This window comes from Chelonia mydas, chromosome 3 (genome assembly GCF_015237465.2).
Source record: "Chelonia mydas isolate rCheMyd1 chromosome 3, rCheMyd1.pri.v2, whole genome shotgun sequence".
In the NCBI taxonomy this organism is placed as follows: Eukaryota; Metazoa; Chordata; order Testudines; family Cheloniidae; genus Chelonia; species Chelonia mydas.
The window spans coordinates 113,253,694-113,269,312 of record NC_057851.1 but is presented as its reverse complement, the minus strand read 5'-3'; the positions used below and the strand labels follow the sequence as shown (position 1 = coordinate 113,269,312).

General features: G+C 43.5%; 1 protein-coding gene across 1 annotated transcript in view; it reads right to left on the bottom strand.

Annotated features, from left to right (window-relative positions):
• Positions 1–10,113, bottom strand: part of OPRM1 (opioid receptor mu 1) — a 33,123-nt gene extending 23,010 nt beyond the window's left edge. The window contains exon 1 of the mRNA XM_037895015.2: positions 9,580–10,113. Within this exon, the coding sequence (XP_037750943.1) occupies positions 9,580–9,884 (305 nt within the window). The 5' untranslated portion in view covers positions 9,885–10,113. The remainder of the gene's footprint in view (positions 1–9,579) is intronic.
• Positions 10,114–15,619: the final 5,506 nt, after the last annotated feature.

Below are 15,619 nucleotides of genomic sequence, written 5' to 3'. Positions count from 1 at the left end.
TGCTATCTGTCAGTTTTGGACCCTATTCTTCCCTGTGAATAACGACTAAAGCTTTAAATCTTGTCAGAGAAAGAGTTGTTGAGTCTTCTTCCATCACACGCACAGCATCCTCCGTCACCTTCACTGACCTCCTATCTATATCAAAATTCAGTCCAAAACTACCTTTCTTGGGCCCAGTCACCCCATTCCCTTGTGCAAAGCACACAAAGGAATGAAAAGGTATAAATTGATATGAAACAAAGGGTAATTCATACCAAATCAGCAGCACTGGCATCCTATCCCTGCACAATTGTAGTGCCAACAGTACAGGATGTCTGCAGCACTCCATTCTTGTGCAGCTTCAAGACAGTGAGCAAGTAAAAATTAGAGTTGGAAGAAATATTTTTGACAAAGTGTCATTGTGTCAAAGCTGAAACACTTGAGAGAGAGACTTTCTCATACTCTATAGCCTTCTGATCACTGATTTGCACTGACTTGAGAGAGTCCCAGGTTCAAGTCCTTGATTCACAGCAGAGTCAAGGAACTTGAAGCAGGATCTCCCACAGCCCAGCCAGTGCTCTACCCAGCAAGCTATAGAGCATGAGAGTTGCTCTCTGTGGTCTGAAGTATCCAGCGAGCCATGGACTCAAAACACCTTCCTGACCAGAAAACCTCATGTTTCAATCTGAAAACAGACATTTCAACACAATTCTATTTTTCATGAAAACATTCAAAAGGTTTTGGTTTTGTGCTAGTGTGGAACAAAAATTTTGAAGGCTGCCACAAACCAGAATTGTCCTCCAGATGGCTCTCATAAAATACTAGTATAGTCTTAAAGGAAAAGCTTAAGAAAGTCAGTACCCTGGTACGACTACTAAAACTAACATAATTCAGGCTGTCAAACCATTAAAAAAATTAATCACACTTAATCGCAGTTTTAATCGCACTGTTAAACAACAATAGAATAACAATTTAAATGTATTATAAATATTTTGGATGTTTTTCTACATTTTCAAACATATTGATTTCAATTACAATGCAGAAAACAAAGTGTAGAGTGCTCACTTTATATTATTATTTTTGTTACAAATATTTGCACTGTAAAAAGATAGATAATAGTGCAATCTACAAGTCAAAGCATGAAAGGGCATATGAATGTTTAGCATATCTGGCATGTAAATACCTTGTAATGCCAGCTACAACAGTGCAATATGAGTGCCTGTTCTCACTTTCAGGTGACATTGTAAATAAGAAGTGGGCAGCATTATCTCCTGTAAATGTAAACAAACTTGTTTGTCTTAGCAATTGGCTGAACAAGAAGTAGGACTGAGTGGACTTGTAGGCTCTAAAGTTTTACATTGTTTGTTTTTGAGTGCAGTTATGTAAAAAAAAAAAATTCTAAATTTGTAAGTTGTACATGCACGATAAAGAGATGGCACTAAAGTACTTGTATGAGGTGAACTGATAAATACTATTACTTTTGTTTAGCTTTTTACCGGGCAAATATCTGTAATAAAATTATATAAAGTGAGTACTGTACACTTTGTACTTGTGATATAATTGAAATCAATAGATTTGAAAATATAGAAAAACATCCAAAATATTTATAATAAATGTAAACTGGTATTCTATTATTACTTAACAGTGTGATTAAAACTTCAATTAATTGCAATTAATTTTTTAAATTTAATTAATTTGGTTTGAGTTAATCACTTGAGTTAACTGCGATTGACAGCCCTACAAATAATAATACCATAAATAGAAAAAGGGATGTTAGTGTCCCAGACACTGCACATAGTTTTTATCCCACTTGAAGAAAGTTAAAAGTGCAGCACTATTGCAACCCCCTCCCCCAAAACATTCACAGTGGGATTTGGTTTTAGTGCTTTGCACTTGGAGCGATTGTTAGGTATGATTTCATGAAGTGGGTTGTCCAAATAGATTTCTGACAGAATTCCGTTGTTGATAACACATTTATTAGACCAGGGCTTCTGCACGGCAGAAACAAGCACAAAACATACAAAAGCAAAAAAACCCACAGTAGAATTTGCTAATCCACACTCTATAATTTGCCAGAAATGCAGTTTCTTTCCGTTACTCTGCAAATGCCTATTATCAAATACAATTACAGTGAGGTCACATACTGCCCAGAATTAATTCATTTTACAAATTCTACTATAGTAGTATATCCTGGAACATTATCCAGTAATTAATAACAATAAGTTTAACTATTTGAATATATAAAACATATTTTGTGATACATCACCTTTGCTTTTTCACAGTGTTCTCCTACTGGGCCTGATCCAAAACCCACTGACATCAACTGAAAGATTTCCATTGATTTCTCTGGGCTTTGGATCAGGCCTTTTGACAATTTCAATAATTCAGCAGTGGGTCTCTTAGTCATTAATAAGTTAATGGGATTCCAATGTACAGCATTCCAAACAACAAACACTCCCAAAAACACTGTTTTACCACTCAAAAAAGCAATTAAGAAAACCAAGCACGATAAACCCACTGTTGCCATTAGGAAAGAAAAACACACATACCACATGTCAAAAGCAGAAAGAATCTGAAGAAATCAGCAGCATTATTTTCCACAAAATAAGCAAAGAAAAAATTACCCCCACAATATTGACACATAACACAAGAAAAAGAATCATTGAGTCCCCTTCTAAAAGCCTTCCTATAAAAAATACACATCAGCATCAACATTTTCCATCCCTTCTGTACCCCACTCTGAGCCTGGATTGAGGCATAGGCACTTTGGCCCCAGATTCAGGAGTCCTGTGATTACATGAGAAACTTGTCTTTCAGTTAAAAAAAAAGTTTCTAGTCTTCTTGGTTGTGAAGAAAAATTTGAAAATGTACCTGCAGTGCAGCCGATGCAGAGACATTAGTCTGAGTTTGCAGAGACCCTGAAATTACACTCTGAGAAGGGTGAACCTCACAATGCATATCAATGAGGTATTAACTTCCAGATCCCTGCTTTGAGGCTCCCTGCTAACACCAATCCAGCAAAGCACTGTATGGGTGGCAGGAGCAGAAGAGTGCAGTGTGTCCAACCCAAGGAGATGCACCTTAATTACCGAGCTAAGTACTGGAGGGACCCCAGTGCTGCCACCCTACCTCTTCAGATAAGAGAGATGATCTTGGTTGCTACAAAAGGGGTGCCATAGCATTAGGTCAATTTCTAATAGTGTGGTGTGCTTACTGCCCTGGATAGGCTTAATTTGGCCCTAGACCTTCTCTCTGCCTCCCATCATGAGCTCCGAGGACTCTTTCTTCTACACCACAGCCCCTCACTATCCCGCTAAGCCCATTTCCCTCCTTTACTGCCCCCCATCAAAATCCTGAACAGCCTGTCTTCTGCCTCCTGCCTCTGATCCTTGAGGGCTCATCTTCCTCCTCTTCTCCTGCTCCATGCTAACACAGGATGACCTATCGAGGGGTCATGGCTACTTAAATTGCTAGATGCCAACTCACCACTGAATCAGAATTCCCAGCTTTCACATGGAAAATGTTGGTAATAGTTTTGATAAAAAAGTGGGATAACTGTGAAAAATGCCATGGCAAGCAAAATTCTTAGAGAAAGTTATGAGTTTTGTGTGAAATGTTTGGTTTTAAAAAGGGCCATTTTTCAATCATAACTTTTTTTTTTTACAAAAATTGACCTGTTTTAGCTGTAACTAACACACGGAGATCAGCTAAGTGCAGGTTGGACTTGCTGTTGCCTGCTGCTTCCTTCTTCATCTGATCACAAAGGGATGACTCTGAAATATGTCCTGGCAATAGGTTGGGCTCTAACCACCATGTCTTGACTGAAAGAACAAAATAAAATTTTCAATTGTTTGAAAATTGTGATACAGCGTGGCCAGAGGGCAGCAGGAGAGTACTAGAAGGGAGCCTTATTCCCTGTAGAGGGAAGAAAGTTTGCTATAGACTAATTAAAGCACCTCAAGCCAATTAGAGCACCTGAAGCCAGTCACATGATAAAACCCCCCTGCTTCAATCAGACCAGGAGCGGTTGGAGCAGAGGAAAGTTTGGAGAAGTGCTGTGGCTGGCTAGAAGACTAAGACCCTAGGTAAAGAGACACCAGGCTTGTGCAGAGAGAGAGGGCAGGAAGCCCCACAAGCTGAAGAGCAGGAGAGGGAAGTAACTCAGGGGCAGGAAGCACTAGTTCAAGTGGTTTACCACTATCCCAGGGGCCCCTGGGCTGGGACCTGGAGTAGAGGGCGGGCCCGGGGCCCTCCCCCTCCACTACCCTTCTCTGGGTTACTAGTGGGACAGTAGATACCCTAGTTCTGGGGCAGGAAACTGCACCCTGAACCCCCCCCCCCAAAAAAAAGAGGAAGCGTGGGACCCATCATAATCGTACCAGCAATTTGCCACAATATATAAAGCATATTTTGTGATAAAAACTAAAAGTAATGTTATTTTTTATTCCTACAGAGCCTGATCCAAAACCCGCTGAAGTCAACTGAAAGACTTCCATTGATTTCAGTGGGCTTAATCATAGCTTCTCTTTCCTTTCAATCATTAGTAAAACAAAAAAAATGTCCTGAGAAATCTGAAGGGAGGAATTTTGTTTTCTATCATTTGGCAAAGACTCCTTTCATCTGGGTGTCTTAAGCGTCTGTCTGCCAGAAGCTGGGAGCGGACGACGGGATGGATGTCTTGATAATTGCCAGCTCCTGTTCATTCCCTCTGAAACAACCCGGCATTGGCCGCTGTCAGAAGGCAGGATACTGGGCGAGATGGACCGGTGGTCTGACCCAGTATGGCCGTTCTTATGTTGTAATTTCAAGTTTGTGGTACTAGGCAAATCGTTTACTGTCAAGATACAAGGCATTTCTTGTAAAGAACACATCACCAAGGGAACTTCAGTCTTAATTTATGAGAAATGCAGTTAAGGCTTCAATCCTGAGAAGTGTGCTGTGCCTTCAGTTCCCATTGACTTTACTGGGTGTTGTGGGCACTAAGCTCCTCTCAGGAGGAGTTCAGTACCTTGCAGGATTGAGCTCTGAGGTAAATATTCCGTCTTTTCAGACATCCATGTAGTGTCAAGGATAACTGACTACATTTGTATTATATCTTTCTAACACTGGACATGCTAAAGTCTTAGTCCCAGATCCTCAAAGGTATTTAGGCAATTACCTCCCATTGAAATCAGTGGAAGTTAGGTGCCTAAATAGCTTTGAAGATCTGACCCTTAGACGCAATCCTCCTCCCATGCACATCCATGACAAATCTCCCACTGACTTGAATGGGAGCAGGACAGGGCCCATAGATTGCTTTGGTAACTGAATTCATTGTGTTACTAATAGCACACTGTATCTATGTACCACTCAATAGCTAGAAGTCACATTTGTTGTTGCCTAACAATGTTTGCCGATGAAAATGTTAATTTAAGAAGAAAATTATAATTCACCTTCATGTCTTTTGAAAAGCATTACAGCATCCTATTCATTTTGGAATTAATATTTATATGGCATCCATAAAGAAAATAGCTAATATAGCACCAAAATAGTCAAGAAATCAATGGAGGGTGATAAAATGGAGTTCTATTGTTCACTCAGAAACACAGCAGAGGAGCTGCTTGATCATCACTGAGAAACAACTTAGAGTTGGCTACACAGGACTTGATCTTATATGGTGTACATATAAATTCAAAGTAAAGTGATGAGAGAGTCAGGATGTGCTGGAGAATCTGATCCTGCATCAATGAGAATGCTGCCGAATAGCTGCCAAGTCACTCCTCCCTATTGGCAAAAATTTTGTCAAGGAAAAGAGCAAACAGATAAGCAAAGCACCTAATTTGCAAACCGAGATTCACATTTAAGCCTATATCTTTCACTCTTTGACTTGACCCCTTTTGCTCAGGAGAGTAAGGGAGCAGATGCAGAAGTGGCTTGAGTAGTAGTATGGAGGATTACAGTTAGACCTGAACATTATGCAAGGACTTGCATGATCAAGGCCCCAAAACCATAATTTTAAAACCCCTTTTCTTAACCTTATCAAACTTCCTGGAAAGATAATGTACCTAGGGATGAAATGTGGTGTGCAAAATTTCAGAAAGACCTTTTCTTTTTGGAGGAGCTAGGGGTAGATGTTTGACTACTTCTAATGGAGCTTTCACCTTAACTATGGGGCAACTCTATGTGCTTTCGACTACATTTCCAAAAGAGCCGGAGTTATTGAAGCTCAACACCTGTGAAGATCAAGTCATTACTGTTCTTGCTGGGCCTGCCCTCCAAGGTACCCAGGCCCAGTTCCTCAAAGGTATTTAGGTGCCTAACTCCCATTGAAGAAATAGAATATTCTGGCGCTGATCTCTCTCAATCTCTCCAATTGAAGTTGTTCCATTTTAATTAAATAACTGAATATTAATTGAGTCACAGACAGTTAGAATGACTCTACTGCTTAGTGGTTAAAGCACTTACCTGCAAGGTGGCAGATCCCTATTCAAATCCCTTTTACTTATCAGGCAGAGGGGTGGACTTGAACCAGGGGTCTCTCATATTCCACCTGCATACCCTAACCACTGGGCTAAAGGTTATAAGGGAGGCCTCTTCCCCTTCATCCCTTGCAGTTTTGTGTGAACTCACCTGAGGAGCTCAATGTGGTAGGCAGCCTTTGAGCATGCTCATTGCATCAAATTCTGCACCCCCACCCCAACTTAGGCAGCCAAACACGTATCTTCCCCTGGTTTGCAAATGACTCTGGGGCTTAGGTGGGAGATAGGTACCCAGATGCCTAGAATGAGGCAGCAGTGCACATGTCCACAGGTAGGAACATGGGTGCCTGGGGAACATTTACTGCAAAAGCATAGGTGCTGAGTGACTTTAGCCACTTATAAGGTTATGTGGCAGCCAAGTAGGAGTTTGGTGGATCTCACTGGTGCCTAAAACTGGGACTTAGGTGCCTAAGTACCTTTGTGGATCCCACCCTTAACCTCTTTGTGCCTCATATCCCCATCTGTAAAATGAAAGTAATAATACTTCCTTTCTCCCACTCTTTGTCTTGTCTATTTAGATTGTAAGCTCTTTGGGGAAGAGACTGTTCCTTAAAATGCCTATGTACCATGTCTAGGACACCGAGGCTTCTTGGTGCTGCTGTAATACAAATAATAATAAAAGCAAAGATTGTTAAAATGGTGCTATCAGTTATTGGATATTTAACAGGTTCAGTCAGCATAACTAAACAACTCCAAACCAATACTTATTTGATTACAAGCATCCTTACTCTGTTATATTATGCATCTGATTTTCCCCAGTGGAATACATTCAATACATGCATCATACAATTACAGTCATCATGCCATTTAGAAGTATTTGTACAGCTGGAAAGTTGCCAGGAAATGGCATGTCTTGCTGATTGGATAAAATCACAGAGTGGTACAGAATCTTTCCAGCTATTTCAATTTAAAATCCAGTTCCTAAAGGGTTATTTGAAACAACAGCTCCTTGTCCTGGGATAGGACTACTCCAGTTAGAACCACTGATGTATATTACTGAATCTCCATTTCCATTAACCCTGTCGGCCAAGTTGTCTTATTAATTGGTGTACCATAAATTCACTAGCATGATATTTCTGCTCTTAAATATATACTGTGGGTGAGACAAATTTCTACTCTCATCAATATCTCAAATCCTGTATTTCTGCAGTTAAGATTTTCAGTATTGGGAAATATGACCACTGTGAAGTTTCTGTGGTTGCTGCTGTAATGCAAGCAGATGCTGTGGGACTGTCTCCATCCTGCCCTTTCAGTTACAAAACGGCTCTCATCACTAGCAACTAGTTTCCATGCCATTCCTGCTAATTGTGCCCTGCTGCACCAATCTGCCAAATTAGTCCCAGGTTGAATCAGACATTAAAAAGTTCCCTCCTGTTTGTATTCCCTGGAAAATACAAATTTATTTTAAAACAACAAAATTAAATTAGTGAAAAACATAACAATTTTAGAAAATAACTACTAATCTGGTTTTGCCTTTGGTAAGGCATCGTATTATTTTTATTTATTTAAAATACTAACGGTTTATAACTTCAGGACCACTCAGGATAACAACATATCGCCTTGCTTTAATATATAGAATTATTTCCATTTCCTCTTCTCATCACATCATGAAAACCTTTAAAAATTACATTAAAATTAATGCAAGAAAGGTGTTGTTTCTCAAGAGAATATGTATTCTAAATGAAACCCCAATTTCCTACAGCAATTCCATCTGTTGCGATCATTGCTTTCAATAGATGGTGCTGTTTTCTCAGAGAAAGTGATTGTAATCTGATTTCTCCCAAATGTTAGACAAATGTAATGAGCAAATTTCATTCCTCTCTTACTTGCCTTGTATTAAGAAATCTGATTTGCAAGTGTGGAGGGCTCACTCATGAAGCAACTGCGACTTATTTTTAAAAAAAACCTTTAAATCTTAAATGGCTCCTTTGAATAACAATTGTCCCACTAGTAAATATATTTATCTGGAAGTGGGATTATCTGTGAGAAAGCTAAGAAAGATTGCAACAACATCGGAAAAACAATAATTAGTTTTAATGGGCCCGATCCTTTCCTTAGTAGAGGTCAGTGGGAATTTTGACTTTAATTTCAAGGGGGAGACTACAGAGCCCCAGGAAGAAAGGGCTATGTGTGTTAAAAAGGTTAGGTATTATAATATTCATGAGTGTGTGTAGTGTTAAAGAATCATAGTTTTAAATCCTTCTGTCTCTTTAGCTAGTATGCTAGAGTTCTGCGTGAAAGCACATCACAAATGTTCTGAGCAAATGCATTTCTCTCCACTTATTTTAGAGCATTGGTTTTGGACTTTCAGAGAGTATTTACCAGATTATAAATCACAGCCATGAAGATTACAAATTGCCACGTAAACAAATAGATGTCACTTTTGCCTCTGTGACACACTGTGCTAATTTCTTTCTCTCTAATTTAACATTATTCGTTTAGTTAGCTCACCTCTGAGCCTTGCTGAAATTTCCTTCATCAGGCAGAAAGGTCCGTTGCCTTCCTCTGATCTGATCTTTGTGAAATATTTTTCTCTCACTACCAGACCTAGAGTGCAACTTTTCCCCAGCACCTCTTCAGTTTGCCCCTGGCAGAGGCGTCATGCCCCCTCATAGGGTATTTTAGCAATACATTAATATCGTCTCGATTAGCCACAAAGCAGCAAGAAGAAAACAGAGAGGTCTGTCTAAAAGATCCCCCCGTCTGAAGCAGGAAGAGGCAACTTGCGAGCATCTCAGACCCTCTCCAGGTGGCCAGCACAACCGCAGCGGGAGAGACGGAGCTTGGTGTGGAAAGTATCTCCAAGCAGGACCCTACTTTCAGCCGAGCCAATTCAAGAGTGATTAACGCCCCCCCTTCCAGCCCGCCTCATCAAGGCAAAGACATCCTGTCCTCTCCCAGCCCCGGGGTCAAGCAATTGCACTGTCTGGCGCCAGGTAGCTACTCGCGGGTTGCGGGCAGTGCCCAGGACAGTGACTAAGAACAAAGCGTTTGATGCTTTATAGCCTCCTCGGTCTCTCTCCCTCCGGCCCCCACCCCGGCCCCGGGGCAGCCTCCTTCGGCCGCCTGCCCAGCCCCTTACCTGATGATGACATACATGACCAAGAAGTTTCCGAAGAGCCCCACCACGCACACGACGGAGTAGAGAGCCATGATGGTGATGGCGGTGATCATGGAGGGGCTGACCCCGCTCGCCGGGCACGGGCCGCCGCCGCCTGCCCCGTGGCTGCTGTTGGCGCCGCTGCAGGCGTCGGACTGGTTCCAGCCCGGCTCCTCCGGGCGCCCGGACAGGTTGCCCCAGACGCCCGGCGGCAGGGGCGGGCAGGCGGCGGAGGGGGGCGCGAAGGGGCCGCAGGCGCTGGAGTTGGCGGGGAAGGCGCTGTCCATGGTGCCGGGCGGAGGAGCGCGCAGGACGCGCCGCCGAGCAGCAGGTAAGCCGCGGGGCGGGCAGCGGGCGGGCTCAGCGGCGTCCCTCGCAGGCCGCCCCCAGCGGGAGAGGGAGAGACCCCAGCCCGCAGCCAGCGAGGCGCACCGGGCGGCGGGGAGAGGCGAAGTGACACATGCACAGCGCGCCTCGCAGCGCCTGACACGCCACTGTCTTCGGCTGGAAGCTGCCACCCCCCCTCGGCCCCCAGAGGAGCGGCCGGGAAGGGGCGGGGAGGGGGCGCCGGGGAGCAGGCGGCAGCCTGGCTCGGGAGGGAGAGCGGGATCTTGCGCCAAAGAAACCGCAAAGCTTCGCTCGCCCGCCCGCCAGATGCGCGCGCCCGCCCGCCCGCCGGCACGTGCGCTCCCACAGCTGGATGGGCGGCAAGTGTGTGTGTTGGCTGGACAAGCGTGGAGAGGCGGAGCCTGCGGGGGGAGGGGAAGGGCCGTGGGTCGCCTTTTCCTCTCCTGGCATTTGTTCTTTTTAACGGACTTGTACCAGGAGGACACGATGTGACGCCCACCGCTGTGTCCCAGACTCCCAAGACTGGGTGACTTTCAACTCCCCCCCGCCGCTCTTGTACAGCCCCCGGGCAGAGGAAACGTGGGGGGGGGGGGGGGTGAGGGGAGGCTGAACTTACAAATCCCCTTTGCCTTCATTACCTCCAGCTTTGTTCTGCTCCACTCCTTCCTCACCGAGGGGTCCTTCCTCATGGGAGGGGAAGGAGGAACAGAAGGGCAGGTACAGTACTAGGACAAACCACACCGCTTTCTTTCCCAAATGCAGCACATTCTTTTGGACCCAGCCCCTGGCAGCAATGGCATTTATAATAAAATCATTTCGAATCTGCCATTCCCCAGGAGCTTGTACCTGCTCCTGTTAGATCTTGGAGCACAAGAAAGCATGAGCATCAGTACAGAGAATGCACTGCATGCATCCGATGAAGTGAGCTGTAGCTCACTAAAGCTTATGCTCAAATAAATTTGTTAGTCTCTAAGGTGCCACAAGTACTCCTTTTCTTCTTAGTACAGAGAATGTGACCTGAAGCTAGGGGTTCAACAGGCTGAGCTTATAAGGTGTTTACAATGCAATTGATTAACACAATGAGTCAAGGGATCTTAATGGGGGGTTGCCCTCTTATTAGATAAGATCAGCAGGAGTTTGCTGTATCCAGTAATAAAATGTGATTTACCATATGGCAACAGGTTGTGAAATGATTGGCAAACAGGCTTGTGTTCTGCTTTTCAAGAAGCCTAAGGATTGTGACCAGAGAAACTTCTGCTTGATCAGTGTAATGATCATTTTATCAATGTGTGGAGATTTTAAAAGATTTGCTAACATTACCAGGAATGGACCCAAAGACACCACATTTGAAGGCTGTGGGCATGTATTTTATGTACACATTGCTTGTTTGGACAGGTTGGCATTTTTAAGTGGAACGTTCATTCCAAAGCTAAACAGAGATATTCCTGTGCATTTCCGGAAGCAGCCTGCCTGCTCAGCATTTCTTGGACCAAATTCTTTTGCTGTCACATTCCTGAAGTCGAAGGGGCTCGAATGCAAGTGAGAGAGAAAAGTTAACTCCCAGTGAACAGGAAGCAGGAAACATAGCTGGCAGTGTGACTGCTCCATATTCTGTATTACATTGCTCAGGCCTAGCTCAGCCACTGCTCAGTGTCAATGCACCTCCTTCATGCAGAGCAGGGAAAAATTTCTAGTTTATTATTTGTAGTGGGGTAACACCCCTAGAGCCCCAGGTAGGTGCAGTATAAACTGCCGGGGCCTTGCCCTGGTAAGATGTTTCCAAAGTTAAATGATAATTTCCAAGCTTGGTGAACTCCAAAAAAGTAATAGAAAGTAATCTAGATTTTCTACAATTGTTTCAATTGTTGTGTTCAAGAGTTAGCAACAAATTAAAAATATACTGTGACAGGGTCAGGCCAGATGGCTAAAGGAGAGTGATCAAAGGCAGATATATTAGCCCCAGGTTAAGTAGGTCCCTTTTCCCTGGGTAAGGTAACAGGGAAGGTTCCAGAACAATCAGGAACTTTCTGGAAACAATTAAGGCAGACAGGCTGATTAGAACACCTGCAGCCAACCAAGAAGCTGCCAGAATCAATTAAGACAGCAGGCTAATCAGGGCACCTGGGTTTAAAAAGGAGCTCACTTCAGTTTGTGGTGTGTGTGCAAGAAGCTGAGAGTGAGAAGGCATACTACTGGAAGACTAAGAAGTACAAGCATTATCAGACATCAGGAGGAAGGTCCTGTGGTGAGATAAAGAAGGTGTTGGGAGGAGGCCATAGGGAAGTAGTCCAGGGAGTTGTAGCTGTCACACAGGTGTTACACAAAACACTATAGACAGCTGAAATCCACAGGACCCTGGGCTGGAACCTGGGGTAGAGGGCGGGCCCGGGTTCCCTCCATCCCCCCAACTCCCTACTTGATACCGGAGGAGTTGACCTGGACTGTGGGTTCCACCAGAGGGGAAGGTCTCTGGCCTGTTCCCCGATCCACTAGGTGGATCAGCAGAGACTGCAGGGATTGTTCTTCTTCCTTTTCCCCATGCTGGCCAGTGATGAGGCGAACTGAGTGAATGGCAGATTTGAGCCACGAAAGTGGCCAAACTGAGGGCCGCCGTAAACCTCTGAGGCGAGCAAATTCGCCAATAAGCGTGGGACCCACCAAGGCAGAGGAGGAACTTTGTCACAATACATTAAAATTTTAAACCTAACCAGCATTCCTTAAGTGACTTGTCACAAGATGTGAGAACATGTTGGTATTAGAGCTGAGTGGGTCTAATATTTATTTAACTCTGTTTTGTTATATAGGAATTAGATACAGTGCTCCTATGAGCTAATTTCTAAGTTATTATTTAAAAAATAACAACCCTACAGTTTTCAGGTGCCTAAGTAGCCCCTGGAATCACGGTTAAAGTTGCCCCCCAAAATCTGAAATGGTGCCCCTGGTGTAAGGCTCCAAAGACTAGTCACTGTACATCCAGGAAAGGCAAGATGGCTGAGTAGCATCCATTTTGGGGGTTGGGAGTTATTTTCACTCCATACCAAGAACAATGTGTCCCATGCAGGTGCTCTATTTGCATTCCTAGTGGAGGTTAAAGTGGTTACCATAGGAGGGGGCAGCAAATTCTGATGAAGTACCTCGGTTCATTGGCAGTGGGAGGAGGAGGGGAAGAGAAGCTATAGAACTTCACAGTTGGAAAATAATTATTTGAGATGTATAAATCTGGATAAGGGGGATTATTCTTCCTTTTTCGAAAGTGACGTATCATCAGGGGGTATTGGAGTTGTAAGGGAAATGGAGGGGAAAGGTCAAAGAACCTGCTGTGTGTGCAAACTGGTGATTATCAGCATGCACTTTTCTACACCCAGGTGATTATTTTCAAAAGCCCCATGGTCTGTGTGGATTGGGCATAGCCAGTTAGAATAATATTTTTAAATGGTGCTTTAGAATAGGAACATTCCTCTTCAGTGTGAAAATCTACAGGAGGGGGAAAAGTATAGCAACAACTTTGAGTTTTTTTCCTTTCAGAGTTGATGCCTCATTCTCCCTCATGAGAAGAGGGACTTTCTGACGTGCGGAATGAGTAGATGAGAAGGCCTTGAAACTAAGCCACTCTCAATGCAATGGATCTTGTAGCATGCATGCAGTGGAGCAGCCCCTCCTTGTGCTCCCTCAGCCCTCATCAAAGCCATCTGACAACTTAAGTCAGGACTGGAGCCAGGTGGTCATTAATCTGTCTGATGTGCCATTGCCTAGCCCCCTTCTCAGAATAAGGTGTAGGGCAGAAGCTAATGCAACTAGGAGAGCCTGTTCACATCCCTTCTCACTCCTTAATTATCACAACCACCTGTTGCCTGTTTTGGTCTTTGATTTTAATGAAGCTCAATGATTCATCAGACTGGTCATTAGGAAGACCTTTGACATTTTAAAATGAGTTATTGATGCCTAGATAGAGGTGGTGGTACATAATAATCTCTGTTACATGACACTGAAAAAATAGCATGTTAAATGAAATTGACCTTTTGACAGGTGAAAACCTTGACTGCACTGAGGACTGTCAAGAAGCCCCAGGGATTAGTCCCATTAAGAACAAGCCTCATTAAGCAAAATTTCAGAGGTAAGTGAAAGAAAAAGAACACTGGTTAAACATAGCATTTTACAAACGCAGTACAAACTTCATTACTTAAGCGGCATGGGAGACACTGAATAAATCTGAATAATCAAGGTTTCAGTTAATTAAGTGGATTTTTAATATGATTAATGCATGTGACCCTCTTTTTGATAACAGGGGATTTAGGATAATTGAGGGCAGGATAATCAAAGTTCTGCTGAGTATACACTTGCAAAGTTGCTGAGTCAGGTGAGAAGGGCTAGCTGGCACACACAGGAGGTAGAGGCATCGCCTCTATGGACAATGTCATTCTGAACCCCTCAGATTTTGGGGGTACTTGTGATATTTCCACTTAAAACAGGAATAGTAGGTGAACTCCTGGCCCCACTACTCAAATGGACCAGGGTTTCACCTGGTGTGTTGGAATTTCCAATGCTTTGCACATTGTAATTTACACCTGTTTAAAGTGAGTGTAAAATGCTACCAGAACAAAATACACAGGTGTAAATAACTATATAAAGTCAAAGGGGGTGAACAATGAGGGCCCCGTATCTCTTTATTATGTACAAATAATATAGTGTATCCACCCCAAATGTACAGAATGAATATTCCTAAGAATTTAGAAATAAATAGGTTAATTGATTTAATAGATTATAAGATCAGAAGGGACCATTCTGATGTGATCTCCAGCATAACACTAGCCATAGGATGAGGAACTGAGGCAGAGGGGGTGGGATACACAAAGGTACTTAGGCATTGCAGTGTTGAATGTCACAGCACCTAGAAAATCCAGGAACAATACTGTGATACACAAAGCTGAGTTAGGCACCTAAGCTCCCTCTATGTTGAATGGGGAGAGATAGGTGCCTAAGAATGCTACCCACAAAAGCCAGCATGCTAGGTGGGGAAATCATCTAACTTAGCCACTGGGAGATGCCAACCAGAATGTGGGCCCATAAGCTCTGCCCCCGCTCAGATACCAGTGCGTAAATCCGGGCTGCAGGCAGGTGCCTATGTCTGTTTAGCGATCCATGAATGGGAACTCCCTGCAGTTAGATGGCTTAGGCACTTAAGGCATTTCTTGCAGGAATGAGTTAGGATGACCTTTAAAAGGGTCCTTGAGTTATTTCAAGGAATAAGTCACCTTGGACAGTGCCAGTGTCCTCAGTGTCTCTCCTGCAGTGTTTGTCTCTGCCCATCTGGCCCAAGTCAGAGCATAATTTCTGGAAAAAGCAGCATTTGATCCATAGGGTGTTCTGTGTGAAAGCCAAGTCCCATATGTTCATGGAATATATTTTACATTTTGTATGAATTGATGAAATGATCAAACACTGAAGGAAATGTTGATGCCTGGAAATAAATGTGCAGCAATACAAACATAGATGTGTACATTTATCTGGAAGACTGCACTTTGGCATGCCTTTGAAAGTTAAGGATAGTGTGGGCCTGGAGAGTTACAGTTCATAATCTCAATGTACCTAGATCAATTTTCTTCGAATTGCTCGGATGATTACACGCGAGCAAAGTTTTCAGTTTAGAAAAACAAGCCATTCTGAATTGTCAGAG